This window comes from Sceloporus undulatus, chromosome 6 (genome assembly GCF_019175285.1).
Source record: "Sceloporus undulatus isolate JIND9_A2432 ecotype Alabama chromosome 6, SceUnd_v1.1, whole genome shotgun sequence".
NCBI classification, from domain to species: domain Eukaryota; kingdom Metazoa; phylum Chordata; class Lepidosauria; order Squamata; family Phrynosomatidae; genus Sceloporus; species Sceloporus undulatus.
In genome coordinates this window covers 92548707-92570971 of record NC_056527.1, presented here as the reverse complement: position 1 = coordinate 92570971, position 22265 = coordinate 92548707, and the positions used below count along the sequence as shown (strand labels likewise).

At 41.6% G+C, this 22265-nt stretch overlaps 1 protein-coding gene across 1 annotated transcript in view; it reads right to left on the bottom strand.

Moving 5' to 3' along the window:
- Nucleotides 1-2907: 2907 nt before the first annotated feature.
- The window catches only part of KPNB1 (karyopherin subunit beta 1), a 40759-nt gene continuing 21401 nt past the window's right edge, over nucleotides 2908-22265 (bottom strand). The window contains exons 12-22 of the mRNA XM_042474922.1: nucleotides 22059-22189; nucleotides 14897-15044; nucleotides 14459-14530; nucleotides 14028-14172; nucleotides 10152-10234; nucleotides 8741-8848; nucleotides 7716-7859; nucleotides 7523-7628; nucleotides 5883-5997; nucleotides 4710-4871; nucleotides 2908-4094 (exon numbers count right to left, since the gene is read on the bottom strand). Coding sequence (XP_042330856.1) covers nucleotide 4094; nucleotides 4710-4871; nucleotides 5883-5997; nucleotides 7523-7628; nucleotides 7716-7859; nucleotides 8741-8848; nucleotides 10152-10234; nucleotides 14028-14172; nucleotides 14459-14530; nucleotides 14897-15044; nucleotides 22059-22189 — 1215 coding nt within the window. The 3' untranslated portion in view covers nucleotides 2908-4093. The remainder of the gene's footprint in view (nucleotides 4095-4709; nucleotides 4872-5882; nucleotides 5998-7522; nucleotides 7629-7715; nucleotides 7860-8740; nucleotides 8849-10151; nucleotides 10235-14027; nucleotides 14173-14458; nucleotides 14531-14896; nucleotides 15045-22058; nucleotides 22190-22265) is intronic.

The following is a 22265-nucleotide window of genomic DNA, read 5'->3' as shown; positions in this document are numbered from 1 at the left end:
ACCTTAACAGATTACAGAGCTGGGCCAGAACTAACATGATGGATTTCTACAGGGAGAAATGCAAGGTACTATACTTAGGCAGAAAGAATGAAATGCAGATACAGGATGAGTGGCATCTGGCTTGACAACAGTACATGCGTAAGGGATCTAGGAGTCTTGGTAGTAGTTGTGTGCTTTTCAAGTCATTTCCAACCTATGGCGACCCTAAAACAATTGGCAAGTTTCTTTAGGGGGGCTTTGCCATTGCCATCCTCTGAGGCTGAGAGACCACAAGTTAAACATTAGTCAACAGTGATGCAGCAGCTGCTAAAAAAGCCTGTATGATCCTAGGCCTGCATCAACAGGAATGTAGGGTCTAAATAAAGGGAACTAATGGTACCACTCTATTCTGCATTGATCAGACCTCACCTTGAATATTGTGTCCAGTTTGGGGAACCACAATTCAAGAGGGATATTGACAAGATGGAGTATATCCAGAGAGGTCAACCAAAATGGTGAAAGTTCTGGAAACCACCAAGCCCTATGAGAGGCTCGGAGAGCTGGGTATGTTTAGCCTGGGGAAAAGGTAAAGAAGTGACATGGTAGTCATGTTTAAATATTTGAAGGGATGTCATATTGAGGATAGAGCAAGCTTGCTTTCTGCTGCTCCAGAGACTAGGCACATGGAGAAATGGATTCAATCTACAGGAAGAGAATCCACCTAAGCATTAGGAAGTGCTCGACAGCGCAATACACTGCGTTGGTGTGGTAAAGTCTCCTTTTTTAGAGGTTTTTAAACAGAGGCTGGATGGCTATTGTGGTCTCTTCCAACTCCTATGATTCTAAATCACATTTATAAAGACTTGCTCTGCCAAGTTCTGCTATTTCTAAGGGGCGCTTACCAGGAACATTGGTTAGTATCCAAAATCTTAACGCAGCCTCATAAACAAACTCACAAGTTACTAATCTTCAAAACACAGTTAGGAATTATCTGTAGGAACAGTTCTCTTGTTTAGCAACCCTTTTTATTTTTTGGCTTCTCTATCAGTTCACTTCTATTCTAAAAGATGGCAATAAGTTATGTGCAGGTGAGTGGTAAAAATATATGGCTGGTTTAATAATAATTTTAAAGTTTAATGCTCAATTCAGGATTATGGTTGCCATTTTGGAACCTTTTGTTGAATCGGTATAAAATCTTTAATATCCTGCCTACCCCCAACCTCCACTAGTGCCTAAAATGATTTCACAATGAGCCACATGCATTTCTTCATCCTTAGTTCCTACCTTAAACCCAAGTACTGAACATCTGGACTCAAAGATAAAAAGGCTTTCCTTGAAAGCAATACTCTCAGCCTTTGATCCTCCCATTTGTTTTGGTCTTCAGCTCCCAGAATCCTGACCTGGCTGGACCTTCTGGAATCCAAACACCTTGCAGACCAAAGATTGAGAATCACTGCTTGAAAGAATTAATGAAAAGCTATGAATCCTATAAACAATATGTGAATACTCCTGCAGGCTCATAAGATAGGCCTGTAAAACTTGTGTGCTTGTGCACGCCACAAGCAGCTCACCCTCAAGGTTCCAGATGTAATTTATAAATTATTAAGTCTCACACTGAAGTCTAATATTTTATTGTCTCCTCCCAAAAGTAGGTTGCAAGAATTCTGATGGGTGTGCATATTTTTGGAACTCTCCTTTCTGTGGTACTAAGACACAAACAAAATGGTTAAAGACTGGTAACAGAACTTGACAGATGCCTTCTTGAAGTACATTCAAGGTTGTTTTCACATATCCCACCCTCACCATTGTGCATTAAGCTTATCTAAGACTGTGGAAAGTTTTCTTAGAGAGGCTGGCTTTGGTCTCAGCCTCTGCCATTTTAGAAATTAAACAACACCGAATAGCAAGAGAGAGAAAAAAAGTAAGACACAGTATTTGGTTTCCACTACTAACTCAGTGTACTTTATTTGCCTGCAGCCTACAGCTGAAGAGCCAACACTGGACAGAGTTCAGTAGCACTGAGGAATGATCAGTTCTCCCCTCCACACACCCCTCTCCCCGATTCAGGAATGGCTTTCGTGTTGTGGGTGTCTTTCAAAGAAAACCCCACCCCAAAGAAAAAAGGCAATAAGAAAAGGTGGACCCAGGTTTGTCAAAAAGCCCAACTTTCAGACTCATGCTGGAACTGTCCTACTTAGCCACCTGGTCTTTTCTGTACACTGGTTCAAAGAAGTCGGCACTTGGGACTGCAATTCTGAACCTGGCACTGAAAGGCACGCGTCAGATACCCTGTACAAGAAACTGGCATGCTTGCTTTCTAACAAGGATGGGCAACTGAAGAGCATCCCAGGATGAGCCTGAGAAAGTGCAGAGGCAGAAAAGGTATATGAGAGCAGCTTAAAAAAAACAACCCAATTCTTGAAAGGTATTAAATCTCTACCTCACAAGTCAAGCTTGAAAACTTTTAAAAGCTCCTAAGCAATAGCTGCATAGTTAGAAGCAGGTGCATCTCACCCCCTCCTGCCTTCTTTTAAGAATCCCGAACAGCTACAGAACTACTGCCTCTTCCCATCCTTAAGGATTGTTTTAAAATTGTGAACTATATGCAATATTAACAGGTACACTGTAGATCCTAACACACAGCTGATCATCCAACTGCTATCTTTTTTTTTTCTTTTGTAAAAAAGGAAAAATGAATTTCCTGTTTACTGAAAAGACCAATAGAAAAAAGTAGTACTGGGGGGAATGTTTGACACCATTTTATTAATCTTCAACTGCAGTGGAAAAATATAACCTTTTACAAGTGCCATCCTGTGTAAGCTCAAGTCAGTATATATATATATATATTTATATAATTTTTTTTCCTTTTTGAAATGCAGCAAGATTAATACCGTATCAGAATCAAATAAAGAGAACAAATAGGCCAAGCAGTTTCCAAATCGTACTTTTATCTTTTTGCTTTGTTTGAACATTTGAATTTCAACCTCATTTTGCAATCCAAAATATTTTCCTGAAGTTTTTTTTTTTCCTTGTTTGGACTTAGTTTCCTTTTAAACTCTTTGGCACAGTTGTGTGTGGTTCGGGCTACTTTGTTCACGCCAAGAGAGGGGCTTTGTTTTGTTGCCAATTCAGAGCAGAGCTGTTTTATTTTCAAAGCCTCACATCCCATTTGGAGAAAGTGGAACCTAATCTCTCTAATAACACGCGAGAGTTTTTTCTGGATACCCCTCCCCCCCCCCCCCCCCCCCCCCCCCTGATTTCTACATTCACAGTTGAACAAAATTCAGGAAGGAAAGGCGCTTTTTAATGAAACAAGATCGTGAAAAAAGTGTCACGACGGGAGCTTTAAACATCCCACCAGCGATTCCCTAAAGAAGCCTTATGCAAAGTGACTTCTCTTCCCCCCCTCCCCCCAAACTTTCTTACTCTTCTGCTGCTTCAAGTAGACTGAACTTGTTTTATGAAATGCAACTGCTAATCTCTTCAGTATTTCTTTTGGGAAAGATTAACTGCAATGACTTAAAAGTTGAGAATGTAGATACCGCTTCATTCACACACACTCACTCCTGAAAGAAAATCCTTCACCCTTCCCGTTTCTCTCGTGCACTGACAGCGTTGTGCGGCCCAAAACTCCCCTCCCTCCCCAAAAGGTGACTGAGGTGGGCTGGGGATCCCACATCCTCCTCTCCCTCCAGCAACGAAAGCCAGACCTTATTATATGAGCACTCCAATTGAACCTGAAGCTAGTTTTCCTCTCTCCCAGACTAATTCATCTCCCTCCTCACTGGCCAAAAGACACAGAAGTTAGTCCTTGTCTCTTGTCAGAAGAGACTGCATTGAAGTATGGAAATCAATCTTTTCCCACTTCCTGGAGGCAAGCGATGACAAGGTTTTGTTGCTACGCAAGTCAGTGATTAGCTCCATTAACAGCGCTGCTGCCGTTTGCCGTGGCTGGATTTTCACCGTGGTGTGTTTTAAGCCTCTCACTCACTCATCCTCTCATTCCCAAACACTCAGCATCCGTGCACACTCCTCACTTCCGGGTTGGGTTTTTTTCCTCAATAGATTGGAGATTTCCAGTGGGGGTCTCAGGTGTCATCCCAATGGTAACAGATCTGCAAATTAAGGAAAATAGTGAGGGAACAAGGCAAAATAAGGAGTGGAGACACAGTTCCAGGCCTGTTAGCAACAAACACAAGGTATTTCATTAATATCTCAAACAGCAGGATAATCTGATTGATTAACCTCTAATTACATTCTAAGGAACTCCAGAGTTCCACACAAGATTGTTTGAAACTTGCTCAGGCCATACATGCCAAGCTTCAACGAAAGGCATGCTACTTATACACTATGCTGTACTACAGTGTACCAGGTTTCACCAAGTACATACTTAAAGGGCACTGTTATGTGCTTAGGACTAGTAGACTCCTTACATTCTGTAATTTATTTTGATGACTTCCAGGACAGTTAAGTTGTGGGCTTTGCTAAGAGTATTGGCCACAACCTGTGAGAGCTGAAAAACGGGACAGGAAAATTCATAGAAGATGGCAATATATATCTATGTCTATCTCTCTCCAGTACCAGAGGCAGTTACACAAGAACCATGGAACAGCAGCACCAAAACCAACCTCTACCTAAAGTTTTCAGCCTAATATTGATTTTCTGAGCATTTAATGCAAGCAGCACAGAAATTCAGCCATTTTCAGGAAGATAAAAAGAACCCTCCTTACCAAGCTTGATTCTTCAGTTTTCTCAACTCTTTAGTGGCCCAGGTAGCAAGAGTTTTTGTTTTGTTCGTCTTTGACTTCCTTCCTTCAGTTAGCAATTCATGTATCATGGGCCTAGCTTCTACCAATTTGAGGACATCTTTCCCAAATGCCGTGCACAAATCCCTATAGGAAACAAAGATGACAGAGAGCTAACTTCATGGAAGCTTCATCTCCAACCTTATTTATTTATTTATGGATGGATGGATGGTATTTATACCCCGCCCTTTAGCCCTAAAGGCTCTCAGAGCGGCTTTAATTAATGATCTCTGGGTATGAGGTTTACAGCTTCCTGTCTCTCAGATTGGAAAGGCACAAGCTGGAATGAATTAACTTCAATACCGTTTTGGAAGCTTAGTTACCATTCGATTTTAAATTAAAAGATGTTCATTTTGACTTTTTAAGGCTCTTGCACCTTAATATTTAATAAAATACACCATATATTTAATACAATATACCAAAATATTTCTTCCTGCATGAACTTATCTAGCTTCCAGAACCCATGTCAAAGGGAGAGTCCAGTTTCTCAAAGCCCTGACTGGCCCTTTTATTTTTGTCCCTAGAGTATGGAATGAACTCTCTTCTAGAAGTTTGCACAAGGACACTGGAGAAGCTCCCCTTCAGAATTCAGAATGCTATTAGTGGAGATTTACTGCTCTATTAAAACAGGGTTTCACAGTACAATTTATGATGTTTGATCTATCAGTAGTTTTGTTTTGGATTACAGTTTAAGACCGGTATCTATGAGGCTTGGTATTAACAAATCACAACACAAACCCTCCATCACTGAAGCATCATGGAGGAAACCTGTTTGAGGATCATCTAATGAATGCTAAAAACTGTCTTTGCAAAAGAAGGTCGAGAGCAGCTAGGTATATGCCATTAATTGCTCAATTGCAATTGCAAGTTATTGTGTGCTCTTAACCTCTCACATAAATCTCGATGTCTCTCTATGGTGGGCCACATAAAATATAAGCCAATGTCTTGTAAAATGCTCTTATTTGTAGATGAGGGAAGCTACTGTTAAATACATCATCTTGCCATTATAGGAGGTAAGAATTTACAGGAGGCTTGACCTTCACTGTGATATTTTTATGCTCCACCCACTCTCCAAACACAAGGAAGTCTATCAATTACCCTATAAGCCCAGCCGCACAGGCTACAACCCCATCAGTATGATCTTCATCTGCAGCAATATGGTCAATGAAAGACAAGATGAATTCTACTCTGGGCTGCACCAGCATCACATCAGCTGAAAAGGAAGCAAAATTCAGTTTAGAAAACTGGCTGCATGGCCATTTCCTGACTAGTGATATAAAAAAACCCATCCACTACTATACATAGGTCCAGATGAGGCCTACAAAGCTTCTATTTCTCCTGTCACTGTCTTCACATCTCCCTTGTGGTTGATATCGCTCTGTCCCTGAAGTATATGTTTATGATATTATAAATTCATCATTTTAGAGGGCTACCATTCATAGACATGTGCTCAAGGCTCTGCAAGGTAAATGTTTAGCAGCTTTTCTTCTCTCGAAAATTGCTTTTGGGTAAATGTATTGTAGCCAGAGCCATCAGTGGTGACAAAGCACAATCATGAAGGAGTGGAAACAACAATGCACAGGGTGAGATGATCTCCAAACCTCTTCCCTCTGGGAATTCTTGTGTTAAGAAATGCAAATAATTCTGCTTTAAAACAGTGCTACCTGATGTGGATGACCAGCAATTATCTCCTCACTTCACCCAAATGTGTCAGGAATTGGCACCATATTTGTAGGCAGACATAGGCTACAAATGATTATTTTTTTCTTGGAAATTCACTAGGGACAGGCAGCCAATTATTTGGAGACTACTAACAGTCCAGAGACCACCACTTTTGAGTAGCACTGCTTTAACAATACAGGTAGAAAGAAATTGGTTCAAAGGCCATTTGGTAACTGCAGACTAAAACTACTTACTGTATATACTCATGTATAAGTCTAAAAATCTTAGTCAAAAACTTGACCCAAAAAACCTGGGTCAACTTATCCACGGCTCAATGTAAATACTGTACTTTGGCTTATAGAAAAGGGAACCATCCCCTGGTGAAAGGGAAGAACGTAATGTGCCCCTTTACTCTCTCATCCATCCAGCCTTTAGGGTGAGCACAAACAGCTACGCCTGCCAGAATTTTGTAGATTCTTTGGCATCATTCTCCTTTGCTTCATCATTTAGATCCTTTGTTGCATGACCCTAAGTTTTACCCTCGACTTATCCATGGGTCATATCAAAATCCATACTTTTGTCTCCCAAACCTTATACACAGGGCCGTCTTATAGTCGAGTTTATACGGTATGTTTAAATCAGGGCTGGGGAGTAAGAGTAAGGAGTAAAAGGTTTTTACAGGCGTAGGAGTAGGAATCAGGAGTAACAAAATATTACTTATTCCTGTTATTATATTGTAATTGCAAACACCATTTTTAATTGTTTTTATTGAGGAGTATAATATGGGTAGGAGTAACATTAAGAAAAAATATCTTATTCTGGAGTAGGACAAGGAGTAACCCCAAAATCACCACTATTCCCCAACCCTGGTTTAAATCTGCTCTCAACAGTCGAATATCTGACATGCTATTAACAGAAACAGCAGAAAACACAATAACTCATTGTAAATCCAAGAGATAAAGGCACAAACATGCAGAGGCTTGACTTCAATACCTTTACCCTTACTCAAGGGCAACATCTAACAAATGGAAAGTGATCCTGAGCTTAGCTGCTAGTGGAATCTAGAAAACACTCACGATGCACATTCTCTTGATCTCCTTTCAGTCCTTGAATGATGCCTGTGTATGCTTCTAAACAGCCTTCTCGAAGTTCATTCAGGTAGTCCACCATGTCATAATCCGACTAAGGCCAAACATAAGTATGAGTTAGTTTGGGAATACGATCCTAGTGCAGCAAGTCTACTCAACAGCCCAGGTTTCCAAGTCTTACCTTATCAACTTGAGCTTGAGAAGCTTGCTGTAGGGTATTCAGTACAACCTCTAAGTATTTCTTAAATTCACCTCCAATTGCAAGAGCAATGTCTCCAAACACAGAAAGAATCTGGGGTTTCACAGACCGATGCACATTTTCATTCTGTGAAGGAAAAAAACCCTGTATTACTCACAGCAGTTACACTATGTAACATCTTACAAAGCAAATCTTAATGATTCACAGAGAGAGTCAGTCTCTAGTAAAAATACACAGGGTTGTTGTCCTAGATTGCAGGGTAAAAGGTGGGCTCAAAGTCACTGAATGAGCTCCTTGACTGAGAAAAATTTGAACCCAGTTTTCCTCAGTCCAAATCCAATGCTCTCCATTTATTACATTGGGAACTACTGTAGGTTTGCTTTTTACCATTCACCATGAAGGCACAGCTAGCTCAAGTTTTCTTGTGCTCAACAGGCAAAAATACATATTTTTAAAAATGGGCTGACAGAAACTGCATTTTTAATTCAGCCACATAAAGTTTATCTTAACTTTTCAAGTTGAATATAATTTCAGGGAGGAAAAAACAACAACTTCCCCTTCTTTGGTCTTAATGACAGTACAAGTGTTACTTCTTGGTTTGGGCAAAATGATGACAAAGTTTCCAGGAAATGCACTATCCATCCAACACTCGTGAACAAACTGAACAGCTTTGACTTCTGAGTTACATAAAACCCCTCAGCACATTTTCAATAAAAGCTACAAAAAGGCTTGAGAAGAACAAAACGTTATGTGCACATGGGTGCAGTTCAAAGAGAACTCACCCAATGTAAGAAATTACAGCTTTGACAAAGTGTTCTTTTGTTCCTTTGCTCCCCTTCCTTTGCCAAAACCCCAGCCACCATAGCAACTAAATGTTTACCCTGTTGTGCTTCCAACATTAGGAATTTCCCATCAATTCCAATGTTACATGTGGAATTTTTCTCTCATTTCTAGTTCCTCTCTGCCCTTCAGCTTGTTCAAACGGTTCACTTTGAAGCAGCACTCACCCCCAAGTTTTCTAAGAGCAGCTGCATAACCTCATCACAAAAAGGGAGGATGTTGGACTGCAGAGCCCGGCACAAGTCACCCACTAGGCCCACTGCAGCCAAACAGACCTGTAAAGAAAAAGGCACTGAGTTATACACCCACCCAAGCCATGAGTCACTTTTCACCCCCCTCCAGAACTGATTATTACATCCATGTCCTATTAAAACGCTCAATAAAGCCAGCAATGGCACAACGGTGACGTGCTTTGTGGACTCATAGCTTTTGTTAACCATTTAGTAGAGAGTAACATGTAGCAGGAAAAGGAGACAAACACACCCATTCACAAAAATGCCTGCAGCAGTTTGCATCAGGAAAAACTCCTCCTATTTATTCTAATGGGAGCTCCTGATGTGCCAGTAGGTGGGATGGGGGCCCAAATGGAAAGTGGTCCTTGGGAATGATGTGGAAAGTGGCCACATAACCAATTTGTATTTAAAAAAAGCACTTTATGTTCAGTCTTATGTTTTTTCTAATGCTTATTATAAGTGGAAGTCCTCTACTGTGAAAATTTTCCAGAACAAGCAATTTACCTCATTTTTCTGGGATCCCTGAAAAGTTTGAAGGCCCCAAGAAAAGCTTTAGGGGGCTGCATGTGAACCCATGGTTCCGTTTTGCCCTCTTCTGCTCCATAACATTGATAAAGTATTGCACATAGAATCATACACTGCAAGGGCCATCCAGTCCAACCCCCTGCCATGCAGGAAATCACAATCAAAGCATCCCCGACAGATGACCATCCAGCCTCTGTTTGAAGACCTCTAAGGAAGGAGACGCCACTACACTCCGAGGGAGTTTGTTCCACTGTTGAACAGCCCTTACTGTCAGGAAGTTCCTCCTAATGTTGAGGTGGAATCTCTTTTCCTGGAGCTTGCATCCACTGCTCCGGGCCCTAGTCTCTGGAGCAGCAGAAAACAAGCTTGCTCCCTCATCAATATGACATCCCTTCAAATATTTAAACAGGGCTATCATATCACCTCTTAACCTTCTCTTCTCCAGGCTAAACATCCCCAGCTCCCTAAGTCGTTCCTCATAGGGCATGGTTTCCAGACCTTTCACCATTTTAGTCGCCCTCCTTTGGACACGCTCCAGTTTCTCAATGTCCTTTTTTAATTGTGGTGCCCAGAACTGGACACAGTATTCCAGGTGGGGCCTGACCAAGATTCATTGCTCCTGGACATTTTCAGACAATAGGAGATTTTCAGGATAGCTCATGGTAGAGGTGAAAACTCTTCCTTCAACAGCTGCCCACCTCCACTATCACTCAACTAATGGAATACAGATTTCAACGCTCAGAGCTATTAAAACATTTCAAGTTAGAGAGCACATAAATTGAGATCCAAACATTTTACAAGGCAATAAAAAGGCCCTCACCTGGTATTCAGCATAGTTCTTCAACCCAATGCTCAAGAAAGGTTTGAAGGCATCCATGTACTTGAGAAACTCTCCTCCAAGCACTATGCAGAATGGAAGAGGAGAAACAGGCATCAATCAACTAAGGTTAAGAGTTCAACACCCCTAGCACTGGGGGTTTTGACATATAAGACCAGGGAAGCCTACATGCCACTATAGAGAAATTATGTTCATTTACCCTACCACAACTGCATCTGCACTGTAAAAATAATCCAGTTTGATACCACTTTAACTGCAATGGCTCAGTGCCATGGAATCCAGCAATCTGTAGTTTGTTGTATCATCACAGCTCTCTAACAGAGGCGGGTTAATTATCACACAGAACTACAGTTGCCAGAGTTCCATAGCACTGAGCCATGGCAGTTAAGGTTTGTCAAACTAGATTATTTCTTCAGTGCAGATGCAGCCAACAAATCAATTTTGCTGGATTTATACAGAAATAAAGCAATGTAGAGAATTCTGCATTAAGGAATATGATTTTTTTAAAATGCTGCTTGGAAGCAAGCCAGCTTCTCTTTTGTCCTAAAACAACTAAGCATTTAGAGTGCTTTTCCACAAAATGGATCTATATGGAAATAGTTGATTCTTAAGTGAACTATAGTCTTTTCCTTTACAGATGGAGAATGAACAGTCATGTTGATGCTCTTTGTTGGCATCAAGTTCAGTAGCCAGTCTTTTAAACTCTGTGAGGAAATTGGGAGCATCCTACAGGCTCATGTGCTTCTCTCCTGGCCCATGCAGGTAGTCTCTGTTTGCATTTTAGAGCTAATTATGCTTAATATTTTGTCTGTACAACATTTTTATTGCCCATAACTAATGCCAAATCATAACTTGCAACTGTGCTTAGAAGGAGATGCAAATTGGTTAGGCAGTTAGTATGGTTAGCAATAAATGCTAGACCAGACTTTAACACACTAACCACAATCAGCTTCAAAACACAGTGGGACAGGGAAGGCGTGTTTGAGTCCACAGACTGTGTCTTGAGCTGAACAAGACTCAAACCTGGATGTTCCTTTACCATCCAGCTAAGTTTCCAATTTGTTTCCCCAAATTCTTGTTCAAGTAAGTTTTCACCTCCCATAACTGAAGGATAGTATCTCTCATCTATAGTGACAGCATTGTCAAAAGAAGCTTCCAAATGTGCTGTTACAATATATATGGTGCCCAAAATGACAGTAAAATACTGCAGCCCAAATTTCAGGATGCATCATTTCTCCACTAGTGAATGATAACCGAGAGCAGAAAACATAGGATGGGAGTGATGTGGAGAGATCTCCGTCACCTAGCACTCAATATGTAAGAAATCAAGCAATAGGAAGACAGAGTATGAAATAAAAATACATATACAATTATCTTCTGAATCAAGCAGTTTCCTGTAAGTCAGCTTCAAAAACATGCCCATATTTCATGAATAGCGTAGGTCAGAACTATATTAGATTGGGGTACAGGTAGGGTTGCTATATCCCAATTTTACCCGGACTTGCACAGTTTTTGGGGTCTAAAAATGACCCGCCCGGTTTTTACTACAGGTCCCAGGTTGGAGCTCTCCTCTGGCTCCTCCGCAGGCCTGCAGTCGCTTTCTCCCAGCTGTTAATTGGGAAAGCTCCTCCTTCTCTGGTCTTGGCCAATGAGGATGGAGGAGCTGAAAAAGCCCACCCCCTGAAGCCTCTCACTCTCCTCCCACATTTCCCTCTTCAGCTGTAGCAGCAGGCAGGCAGCAGGCAAGCTCTCGGCTGAGGGTTGGATGGGGGCCAGTCAGCTGGAGCCCTTCTCCCTCACTCTGAAGGGGGTACAGGCAGCAGGGAAGTAGAGAGAGAAGGGGGGGCAGGCTCCCTCCACTTCCTCAACTCTTCCAAGTTCTTCTTTGTCTCCTTCTTGAGCAGGAGGAATTAAATGTCCTACATTTTGTCCTACGTCTTGGTTGTAGAGAATTATGGCAACCCTAGGTACAGGTGAAATAAATATTGTCCCATACAAAGAAAAGTAAAACATATTTCCTCTCCAATAAGCAAGCTTTCTCCTGCCAGTGAGATTTTGTCCATAGTCTTTTGGAGAGGAAAAACATGGCAATTGCTATCCATGGCCTTAGATAGCACAGTCTTGGGGTGGGGGGATTTTAATATGGCTGCAATCTCCTCCTGTCACCAGGTGAAAACATTTTTATCCAAACTGGTCTTTAGCATTTAGTTACCTATATGCTGAATGAGGTTTGGATTTGTGGGTACCCTTGCTTCCTCCTCTCTTTCCCCCCCCCCCCCCCTTTCTTTCTTTCTTCTGAGGAGCTTTAATAGGTTTTTTTTTAATTCTTGGGCTTTTAAATTATTGGTTTTAATGAAAAATTTCAATTTTGTCTATATGTTACTGTTAGTTGCCATGAGCACTGTGTAATGCCACTTCAAATTCTTGCTCCTTACAAGACTGCACAAGTGTGTGCATACATGTACATTACATACAGACCAGCTTCTATGATGAAACTTCTTCAAATGGTCTCGGTAAAAATTAACTTTAATTAGAAAGTAAGATTGGGACATCAACCTATTGAAGGAGCAAATCTTTGTAATCGTGTCAACTATTCCAAAGGAAGAGATAAGAGTTCTTCTTATTTCCAGGTCTTGCAAGAGTCAGGATAAAAACACATACTACACAGTGCCCCCACCATACATGGGTGCACTATACGCACCTTTCAGCTTACACTGAAGCCATGCTGCAATACAATGAATGGCACACACGCGCCACTGCACCCGAGCCCCATTATATTCAATAGGGCTCAAGCATACGCGTTATTCGCCTTATGCCGGGGTCTGTGTGTGTCTGGAATGACAAGGGTCCACTGTACTACTTTTTCAACATTGGGGTATGAATGTATGGCCATCCAGTTGTTGATGGACCACAATTCCTATCAGCCTAATTTAGCACAGCCTATGGGAAGGATAATGAGCTTCAACATCATGCTGCCCATTCCTTCCTGTTCTTCACTCAGGAAAAAGTATCCCTTCCGCAGACATTTCAGGAATCATCAGAAATCCACAAATGTGCAGCAACTGATAGGATCCTCTTTTTAGATCTTGAGTTTGAAGGCATCCCTGAAGCTCAGCACATGTGATGACAAAAATATGCTGTCTACATATATGCTTCCCCAGACTTTGAAGAAAGCTCCTGTTTCCCGTGCCTCTGGACTTGAAGTCCTCAGAAGCAGCCAAACATCTTCCTTTTCCAAGTTCTTCAAAAACTCAGCATGGCCAGAAATGAAACTTTGCAGTCCCAGCCTCAGTGAAAAGCTAGCACTGACAATGCCAAAATGTTTTGGCTGGCAACCAAGGCCTCCAAACTGTGGAGACCTGGAACCAAGTCATACACTGTGCAGTATTATGTTTTACACATAGCAGGCAAACTTGCCAGAATGATCTAGTGATGTAAAGCCTTGTTAAATGTTAGCGTCAAAAGAGCAGGACAAGCACCAATCCCACTACCAATGTTCTGTCTTACACTTCACTGGCAAAATATCATGCCTGCTTTCATCAGACTTACATACTATTTCCATGCAAATAATGTTTATTCTTTAGTAAGAGTAGAGAATATTTAACCCTCCAGATGTTTTCAATTACAATTCCCATCAGCCCCAGCCAATATAGCAAGTGTGCAAGTCGTCTTTTAAATATTGAAGGGCAAAGCTTCCACAGCAGTGCCCTTAACTAAGATAGAACAGACAGCAAAACTGAAGCATTACATCATAAACAGGAGAGCATAGAAGGCACGAATGCATTTATACAGAACTCAGGTTTACATAGTGTTAAAGACCCTTTTGCTCTACAGTCCCATACAGAGTAAGATACTGACCTTCTACCAGGGTGCTGACAGCCATGAGGGCATCCTCTTGCACACCTCCTGATCCTGCTGTACTCTGAAACATTCTCAAAAGAGATGCCATCACCACATCTGAGATCTGCAAAGCATCTTGGTGTTGCACTTTACGAAGGACATTCTGAAGTTATGATAATAAAGAAAAGTTAGATAGGGTTATTTCCTCTTAGAGCAAAGGATACATATACGCCATTTATTGCTCATAGTCTTAGCTACTGAAACTGCTCTGTTTCACATTATGGTTTTTAAAAGGCAATATTCTATTTCACAAGTTCAAAAGAAAAATATTTTGCATTCAAACCAAAATAGTATGCCAAGTCAAATCAATTCCCCACAAATATTCCTCACTATGTGCTTCTGTCATTTCTTCAAAAAGCACACTGATGTTAAAGAACAGGTTATATTACCTGTAAAGTGGCACACAGCAAAGACTGAAGATCATTGAACTGGATTCTGTCAGATGTGCTCTGGATATGGGACTGCAGAGAAAATATTATTTAGCATTCAAAAAGAGATTAGGAATGTTTAATGCTTTTGAGTCCTTAACCAACACTTGAAATCATGGTTAAGAATAGCAGAGTGTGTTGACAGGTCTACTGCCACAATGAAATTGATCCAAATATTCTCCCTCATTTACTGTTCTGCACAGTGTGACTTCAACTTTATATGTCTGTCATCCAGAAGGATGGATCTGAAGTTGGTGCACAGAGACAACTAAATGTAGGTAACTGGGACACAAAAATCATGACTGTAAAATGGACACATGCACTTACACTACACCATTAAACACAATTTGTTGCAAGGCCTGTATGTCAGACATGACCAATTTTCTATATTTAGCTAACCTCCATTTGGAGCACTTGTTGAAGTCGTTCCATAATTACTAAAGTTGTCTTCTGGACAGCAGGGTAACAGTCCTTAGCACTGTTTTTCACAATCTCCATCAAAGCTTCATAAGCAGCACTCCTCAGATTATTCTGGTGTCCATCAGGCCTAAAGGAGAAAAGCAAATACTCACAACTACAAACTCCTTAAAAACTTGAAATATAGCAATGATAACCTATAAGAACAAGTCAAACTGAAACCTCCTACCAGAATGAACTTGGACTTTACTTAAGAAATTAAGCAGTTACACGTGACTTCACAAGAAACTCCTCAAAAATTAGGAGTGAAGCAAAAAGGAAACTAAAAAGGAAGAAGGCAAAATCTCTCTTCAACACTTGGGAGAGGCGAATGTTACAAGAAAACTCTCAATAAAAACTCAACTAGAACTATATTGTAAGTCACAAGCAGCATGAAGTCCTAGAGGTCAGCAGTATGGTCAACAAAGCAGTATCAAAAATCAGTTACAGAAAAAAAAAAGCTTGCTTTAGAAACTAAAAGCTTTGCTCAAATAAGAACAAAAAAAGGAAACAAATCTGCAGAAGTGAAATGCAAGAGAACAGGTTACAACAAAAAGATTGACAATGGTCCAAAACACGCTACAGAAATAATCCAGTTTGAGACTGCTTTAACTGCTCTGGATTAATGCTAAGGAATTCTGGGATCTGCAGTATTGTGAAACGTTAAGCCTTCTCTGTCAGAGCACTGTGGTGTCACAATAAAGTACAATTCCCAAGATTCCCTAGAATTGATTTAAAGCAGTTAAAACAGTCTCAAACTGAATTATTTCTGCAGTGTGTTTTGGACCCATGTTTCAAATCCCCACTTGGCTAGGGAAACCAGCTGGGTGACCTTAAGCAAGCCACACTCTCTCAGCCTCAGAAGGCAAAAGCAACTCTTTCTAGGTCTTGCCAAGAAAATCCCATACAGGTTTGCCCTAGGGTTGTCATATTTCGGAAATGATTTCAAAGCACACAACAACAACAACAACAAAAATGTCTTGAAAAATGGCAACCAGGTACCACACTGAATGTAAAATGGCTTCTCAGAATGGTGTAATTTCACTGACATGTCTCGTAGGATATCATCTCTGGAAAACCTGAATTATGTTGCCTTTGGCTGCACTATGTAGGAACAAAGGATCAGGATTAGCCCTTTTCAAACTGCTGTGGCAGTTTAGCAGCTCATTCAATTATATCATCCCTACACCCATAAACTTTTAACCCCTACACACTGATTCCACCAGTAGATTGCTGTCATTACAGACTACCTGTGCTGCAGCAAAGCCCATGAGCTGCCCAGAGGGTCAAGCACAGTGCCACCTGGCTCCATTAAAGGATTTGTTATCAAATACATGACTTTAATTGCAGTAATGATTCTGGAAGTGCCTGAGAAGGATCAGTCAGTAAAGCTAAGGGGGAGGGTGCAGGTGAGTGAGGAGGCAACTCCCTGAGGAGGAACAGGCCATATTGGAGTCTCTCAGCACAGAAGTCTTCCTTGAGGCAAAAGAAGGTTTTTGGCTTGCTTATCGCCGGAGGATCTGGTGGATTTTATAAAGGCTTCCTCAAGTGGTGCCGTAACTTGGGTGGAGAAATTGAAGGGGAAAAAACTAGTGCTACACAAAAAGGATCAAGGCACAGGAAAGTGGGATATGAAACCTAACAGAAGCCTAAAACTAAAAGCAATATAAAACTCCCTTTTCAATAGAACTCAAGGGGAAAGGATAGAACGGGCATATGCATGAGGAAAAAATGGGAAGGAGTCTGGAGTAGAAGTCATTAAAGGCTGTTCCTCTGAATCATTTGACTCCTGCCAATGTTAGGTGTCAAAAGGACCTGGCGAATGTCTCCTTTCCTGACGCCTGAGAACAGTATTTTTAACATTGAGTTAAAGACTCTACAGGTTGAATCTCCCTTATCCAGAATTCTAAAATACTCCAAAAACCAAAACTTTTTTCATGGGTGGTTGAGATATTGGCACCTTTGCTTTCTGATGGCTCCATGAATACAAGGACAGGTTGCTTATTTGTAACTGTAATTCTTCAAGTCGTCATCCATGAATCCACACGAATGGATTTCTTGCACCAAGACTATCAGAACCTTCTAGAATCGATAGGAAAAACTTTTGGCAGTAGCTCCACCCACCCTATATACACCCCTGGATGCCTAAGATCAGCTGTAGCAATGGGTTTGAAGGGCTGTTTGGAAAGCTGCGCAAAGACCAATTCCAGATTCCAAGCCAAGGTGGGTACTGAAGCAGGAGGATGGAGATTAACATATCCTTTAAGGAATGTTTTTAATCAAGGGATCTTGAAAGAAGGATGGCTGACCACCAAATTGGTAATAGCTGCCAGGTTACACTTTAAAGAAAAAAAGGAGAGTCCAGCTTCCGCTAGAACAGCAGTTCTCAACTTGTGGGCTGCTACCCCTTTTGGGGGGGGGGTTGAACGACCCTTTCACAGAGGTCACGTAAGACCCAGGGTGGCTTTTGATCTGACCTGCCTCATCTTCACCACAATCCTGGTGATGAGTGGAAATGAGGGGAAGGCATCCAGTAGGTGAACTGTCCATTTGAACAGAAAAGCATCTCCTCGAGAGTCTCGAACTTGGCCCCTTGAACAAAACTGTGGGCACGGACAGTTCAGGTAGGTCACAAAGAGATCGACTCAAGGAATATCCCAGCAATGGAACAATTTCCGTGTACTAGCATCTTGAGAGCACTGATGTGAAGCACTTTTTCCTTTGAGGACCACTGTCCCTGAACTGTGAGGTCCTCCATATGAGCACTCCAGCCAACCATACATGTGTCGATGGTCAAGGTGAGCTGCGGCTGCGAAGGCAGACTGGGCATACCGAAGCATATGCTGTTGGCGTGCAGCCAACACTCTGGCTAGTCCTTGGAACCATGAGCCACTTGAAGGGAAAGTCTCTCAGAGGGTGGAAGACAGACAGAAACCAAGATCAGTACCAAGTGTGCAAGGATCCTTCTGTGACAGATGCAAGCCTGCACTACCTGAACCAAGGATTTGAACTTGTCTTGTGGAAGGTAGGCCAAGCCTCATTTTGAATCCAGCATTGCTCTAATGATTCTGATCTCTTGAGATGGTGAGAGATGGGACTTGGACTCGCTGATAATTAGGGATTCCAGCAAGATGTTTCAAACGAGAACCTGTCTCAAGGCTGCTGTAAGAAACCAGTCGTCTAGGCATGGAAAGACAGATATACCGGGCTGATGGAGGAAGTCGGCCACCACTGCTATGGAGCCATGGAAAGTCCAAAAGGTGAAACTCGGAACTGATAGAGGTTCTAACCTATTTGGAATGCTAAGAATCTTCAATGGCATTCCCTGATTGTGATATGGAAGTAGACATCCTTGAGACTGAGGGTAATGAACCAATCTCCTGGCTGTAAGAGGGGAAGGATAGAAGAGAGAGTTACCATACCAAATCAAATGACATGGCACAAATCCAGAATGGGCTGAAGGCCACCATCATGCTTGGAAACAATGAAACATCTGGGGAAAAGGCAGTATCGAACCAGAGATCTAGGCAAGAGTTCAATAACACATTTAGAAAACAAGAGTGTGCATTTCATTGTTTAGGGTATCTGAGGGAGGAGTGTGTTGTAGGGCTCCTGTAGGTATTAATTCTTCGAATGCAAGGGCATAGGCTTCAGCAATGATGGTAAGCACCCACAAATCAGATGTTATTGCAGACCAAACGTCAAGATACTGAGAAAGCCTATGACCAAAGATGGGTCGGGAAAGGAAGCACACAGAAGGTAAAAGTCACAGGTGTTTTTTACTTAAGTCATCCTTCTTCTTCAAAGATTGATGGTACCATGGCTGGCTGGTATTGTGTCTGCCAGAGGAGAAAGAAGACTGATGAAGACCTCTGTCTCCTCAATTTCATAGGGCTATAAGGACACAATTGGGTATGGGATGGTCATTGCCAGCCCCATCATCAACCAGAACAAAACGTGGTGAGGATGAAGACATTCCATATTTCTTGGCAATGGTCTTCATATTGTGATCGTGGTTCAACTTCTCATCCATCTCTTTGTTAAAGAGGCCAGAGTCATCGAATGGCATATCCTCAATCGGGCCTGATAAGGAGGGTCCAATGCTCGAAGCCAGGCATGGTGACGGAGGGCAATCGAACCCAACAAGACCTTCCAGATACAATCCGCTGAATGACTGGCACAGTTGATTTGTTGGGCTCCAAGAGAGTGAGCTTCCATCTGTAGAGCTTGGGCCAAAGGACAGCTGTCGTCTGGGAGATTACTGAGAAGTGGAAGCATTCCCTCCCAAAGGTGTTGCTGATAAGCGCCCATGCAAGCCCAGTAGTTGGCGAGACAAGGCTGCTGCCAAGTACAACTTGCAAGCTATATCATCTAGTTTCCTGCCCTCCTTATCCATAGGTGTTGAGGGTGTAGAAAAGGTTGGTTTCAACTGGGAGGCTCTAACAATGACCGAATTTGGCCTCAGGTGCTCAACGAGCCAAGAAGAATCCAAAGGAGTCAACCTATAGAAGTTGTTGATTTTTTTCTTTTTTGAAGTGGAAGAGATGGTAGCTAGAGCAGTCCAGGAATGCTTAGCAATATGGGCCATCAATGGAAGAAGCCCAAATGGAAGCAGGAGTAGGAACCTTGGACTGAATCTGTTCATAGATGGAATCCAGAGGTTCAGCACTGTGGCGTACAACCTCCAAATCTAGTGCATTAACCATTCTGATAACTTGTTCTAAGGAGTAGTGCACACCATCAGTTGCAGAGGCAGATGTGTGTATTATTATCACATTGAAAGGTGATCGAGCACGGATTTGAGTCAAGGAGGTATCTGAAGTGGGTGAGACAGCACATGGGGAACATGGGAATGCTGGAGGGGTTTGTTGGCCAAGGATTCACAGCGTGGTGAAATTGATGGTGCTTGATGTTCATGTGGCAGCTGATGATCAGGGTTTTGACAAAGGGACCGACTGAAGGATTACTGAACCCATAGGAGAGCCTTGGGAACTTCTACGCACCTTGTAGACGTAATGTTAGAGATGATAGTCCAGGTCAACAGGCATGTAAGAAAGTCCAGTCTCTTGGTCAAATAGCAAGTACTGTAGTGTTGGAAATGTTCAGCGCTCCGTACCAGTGGTTGGACAATGTCAGTGCTAGCACAGGATCAAGGGTCAAATTCACGCCGAGGAATCAAGTTTGGGGAGAGAGATCTAGTAGCCAACAGAGGTGTCAAGGGCCTAGGAGAAGGGGATCGACACACTGAGGAGTCGACCAATTCTCCCTCAGATATGGAAGCAACGTGGACCTCAACCAGCTGGATGGACAGTACCAGGGAGGCAGGCTTCTCCACAGGTCGCTCATCTGATACAGTTGTCTTTTCAGAAGAGGATGGGATGGGGAATATTTATGCTTCCTTTTCTTGTCAGTTTTCTTTCCCTTTTCACAGATACCTTTTTAGAAGGATTAGAGGTAGACTTGGTCACAGCTTGGTCTTGTTCGAGCATCGACGTTTGGATTCAGGTCGACGTTTCACCCTTTTGTATAACAATGACTGCAGGTGGGAGAGCCAATTTTTTTCTGGCCTGAGGAGTGAAGACCCTACAGTGGGCACATTCTGCATGTTATGCCCCTTGCTCAGGCAGAGGAAATGAGTGTGTTTTTCTTGTCAAGGGATTTCCACGCCACATTCCTTACATCATTTCAACAACATAGACTAAGAAGCCAAATTACTGATCCAAAGTCAGTCTGTTGCAGAGAGAACAATGTCCAAATCACCATACAGAACAGTCAAACCAAATCAATACGAGCAAAATCTCTATGACAATATAAAAATGTGATAAAAAAAGCCAAAAGCCAAAATCCAAACTGAAATCAGAGACCATTAAATTCAAATTCAAAGAGCGATTCAAAGAATCAGTTCCTTCGATGCTGCTAGCGCGGCGGACAAAAAAGAACTAAGGGAAAAGAATGTGAACACTAGGGGTATACTGTATATAGGGTGGGCAGAGCTACCACCAAAAAGTCCTCCCTAGCATTTCTAGAAGTCTCTGCACAGGTGAAGGCAACCCATTTGTGTGATTCACAGAGATCATTATGAAGAAACTTTGTTTCATGTAGAACATTGTTAATAATGTTTGAAATTACTTATAGACTATGTCTATAAAGTGTACATGAAACATAAATTATGTTTGTGTTTAGACTTGGGTCCCTTCTCCAAGATGTATCATTATGTATGTATATGCAAATACAAGTACATTATTTCAAAATGCAAAAATGACTAAATAAATAAATAAATAAATGAGACCACTTCTGACCCAAAGCGTTTCAGATACGGGAAACTCAGTGTATATATCCAAATACACTGCTAGTCTAGCTGTTAAGATGGTGACAATTTCCAAATATCATTCTCATTCCCGTGTTTTGCAGCAGTTTGCATTTCTCTTCAGTATAGAATATACTCATAATTTAGCTTGTAGAAAATAAAGCCTTTATATTTTTAAATTACATGAACTTGCCAAATAGAAAAATTTTCTCATAAAAAATTCCCTCCCAAAAACCCTAAGAGCTTTGGCAAATTTCAGCTATCTTTTCTAAATGCCACACTAAGAGCTCTGTAGTAAAATGGTTAAATGACTCAAATCTGAAGATGCCTACAGTTCAGAACTGTATGTATTTGAAACTGGAGAAAAACTCTGTCCCCAAGTAACCTGCACTCTATGGCACTGGGAATAAAATTCTACAATTTAAGTAATGCAAATTAAGCAAACCTAAGTGATGATCTGCAATTCTAGATATTTTGCTGTTTTATATAATGGATGCTGGCTTTGACTAAATTGGATAGGGCACTGCTCTTCTTGTTTCTGAGATTCTGACATCTTTGTACCTATCCATTTGAAAATACAAATGCAGTTCTTCCCATGGAGATTTTTCTGTTGTTTCTCTGCTTTCCTGTGGAATAACCCACAGTTCAACCCAACATCTGTTGAATTGACATTGCAATATGCTGCTTTAATCTGAACAGTGCAAAGACCTTGGAAAGATTGTTAGCATGTCACTACAAGAAACTCGCAATAGCAAGATGACCATTCAGAGTCTACTGAAGGGGAAATGGTTCAGTTACCTGTCTGTTGTTTCTAAGAGTTTCTGCACTATTAGTTCAAATGATGAAGATAAGCAGTATGTTGCAGGCTCCTCCTGATCATCAGCCACATCAGCAGCTTCATAAGCAGCTTCTGCCAAACTAGAGAAAGCCTGAAAGACAGTAGATGCCAACAACTTAGACAGAGCTCATCATGTCAGGAAGATGGATCTGCTTATATGCTATCAT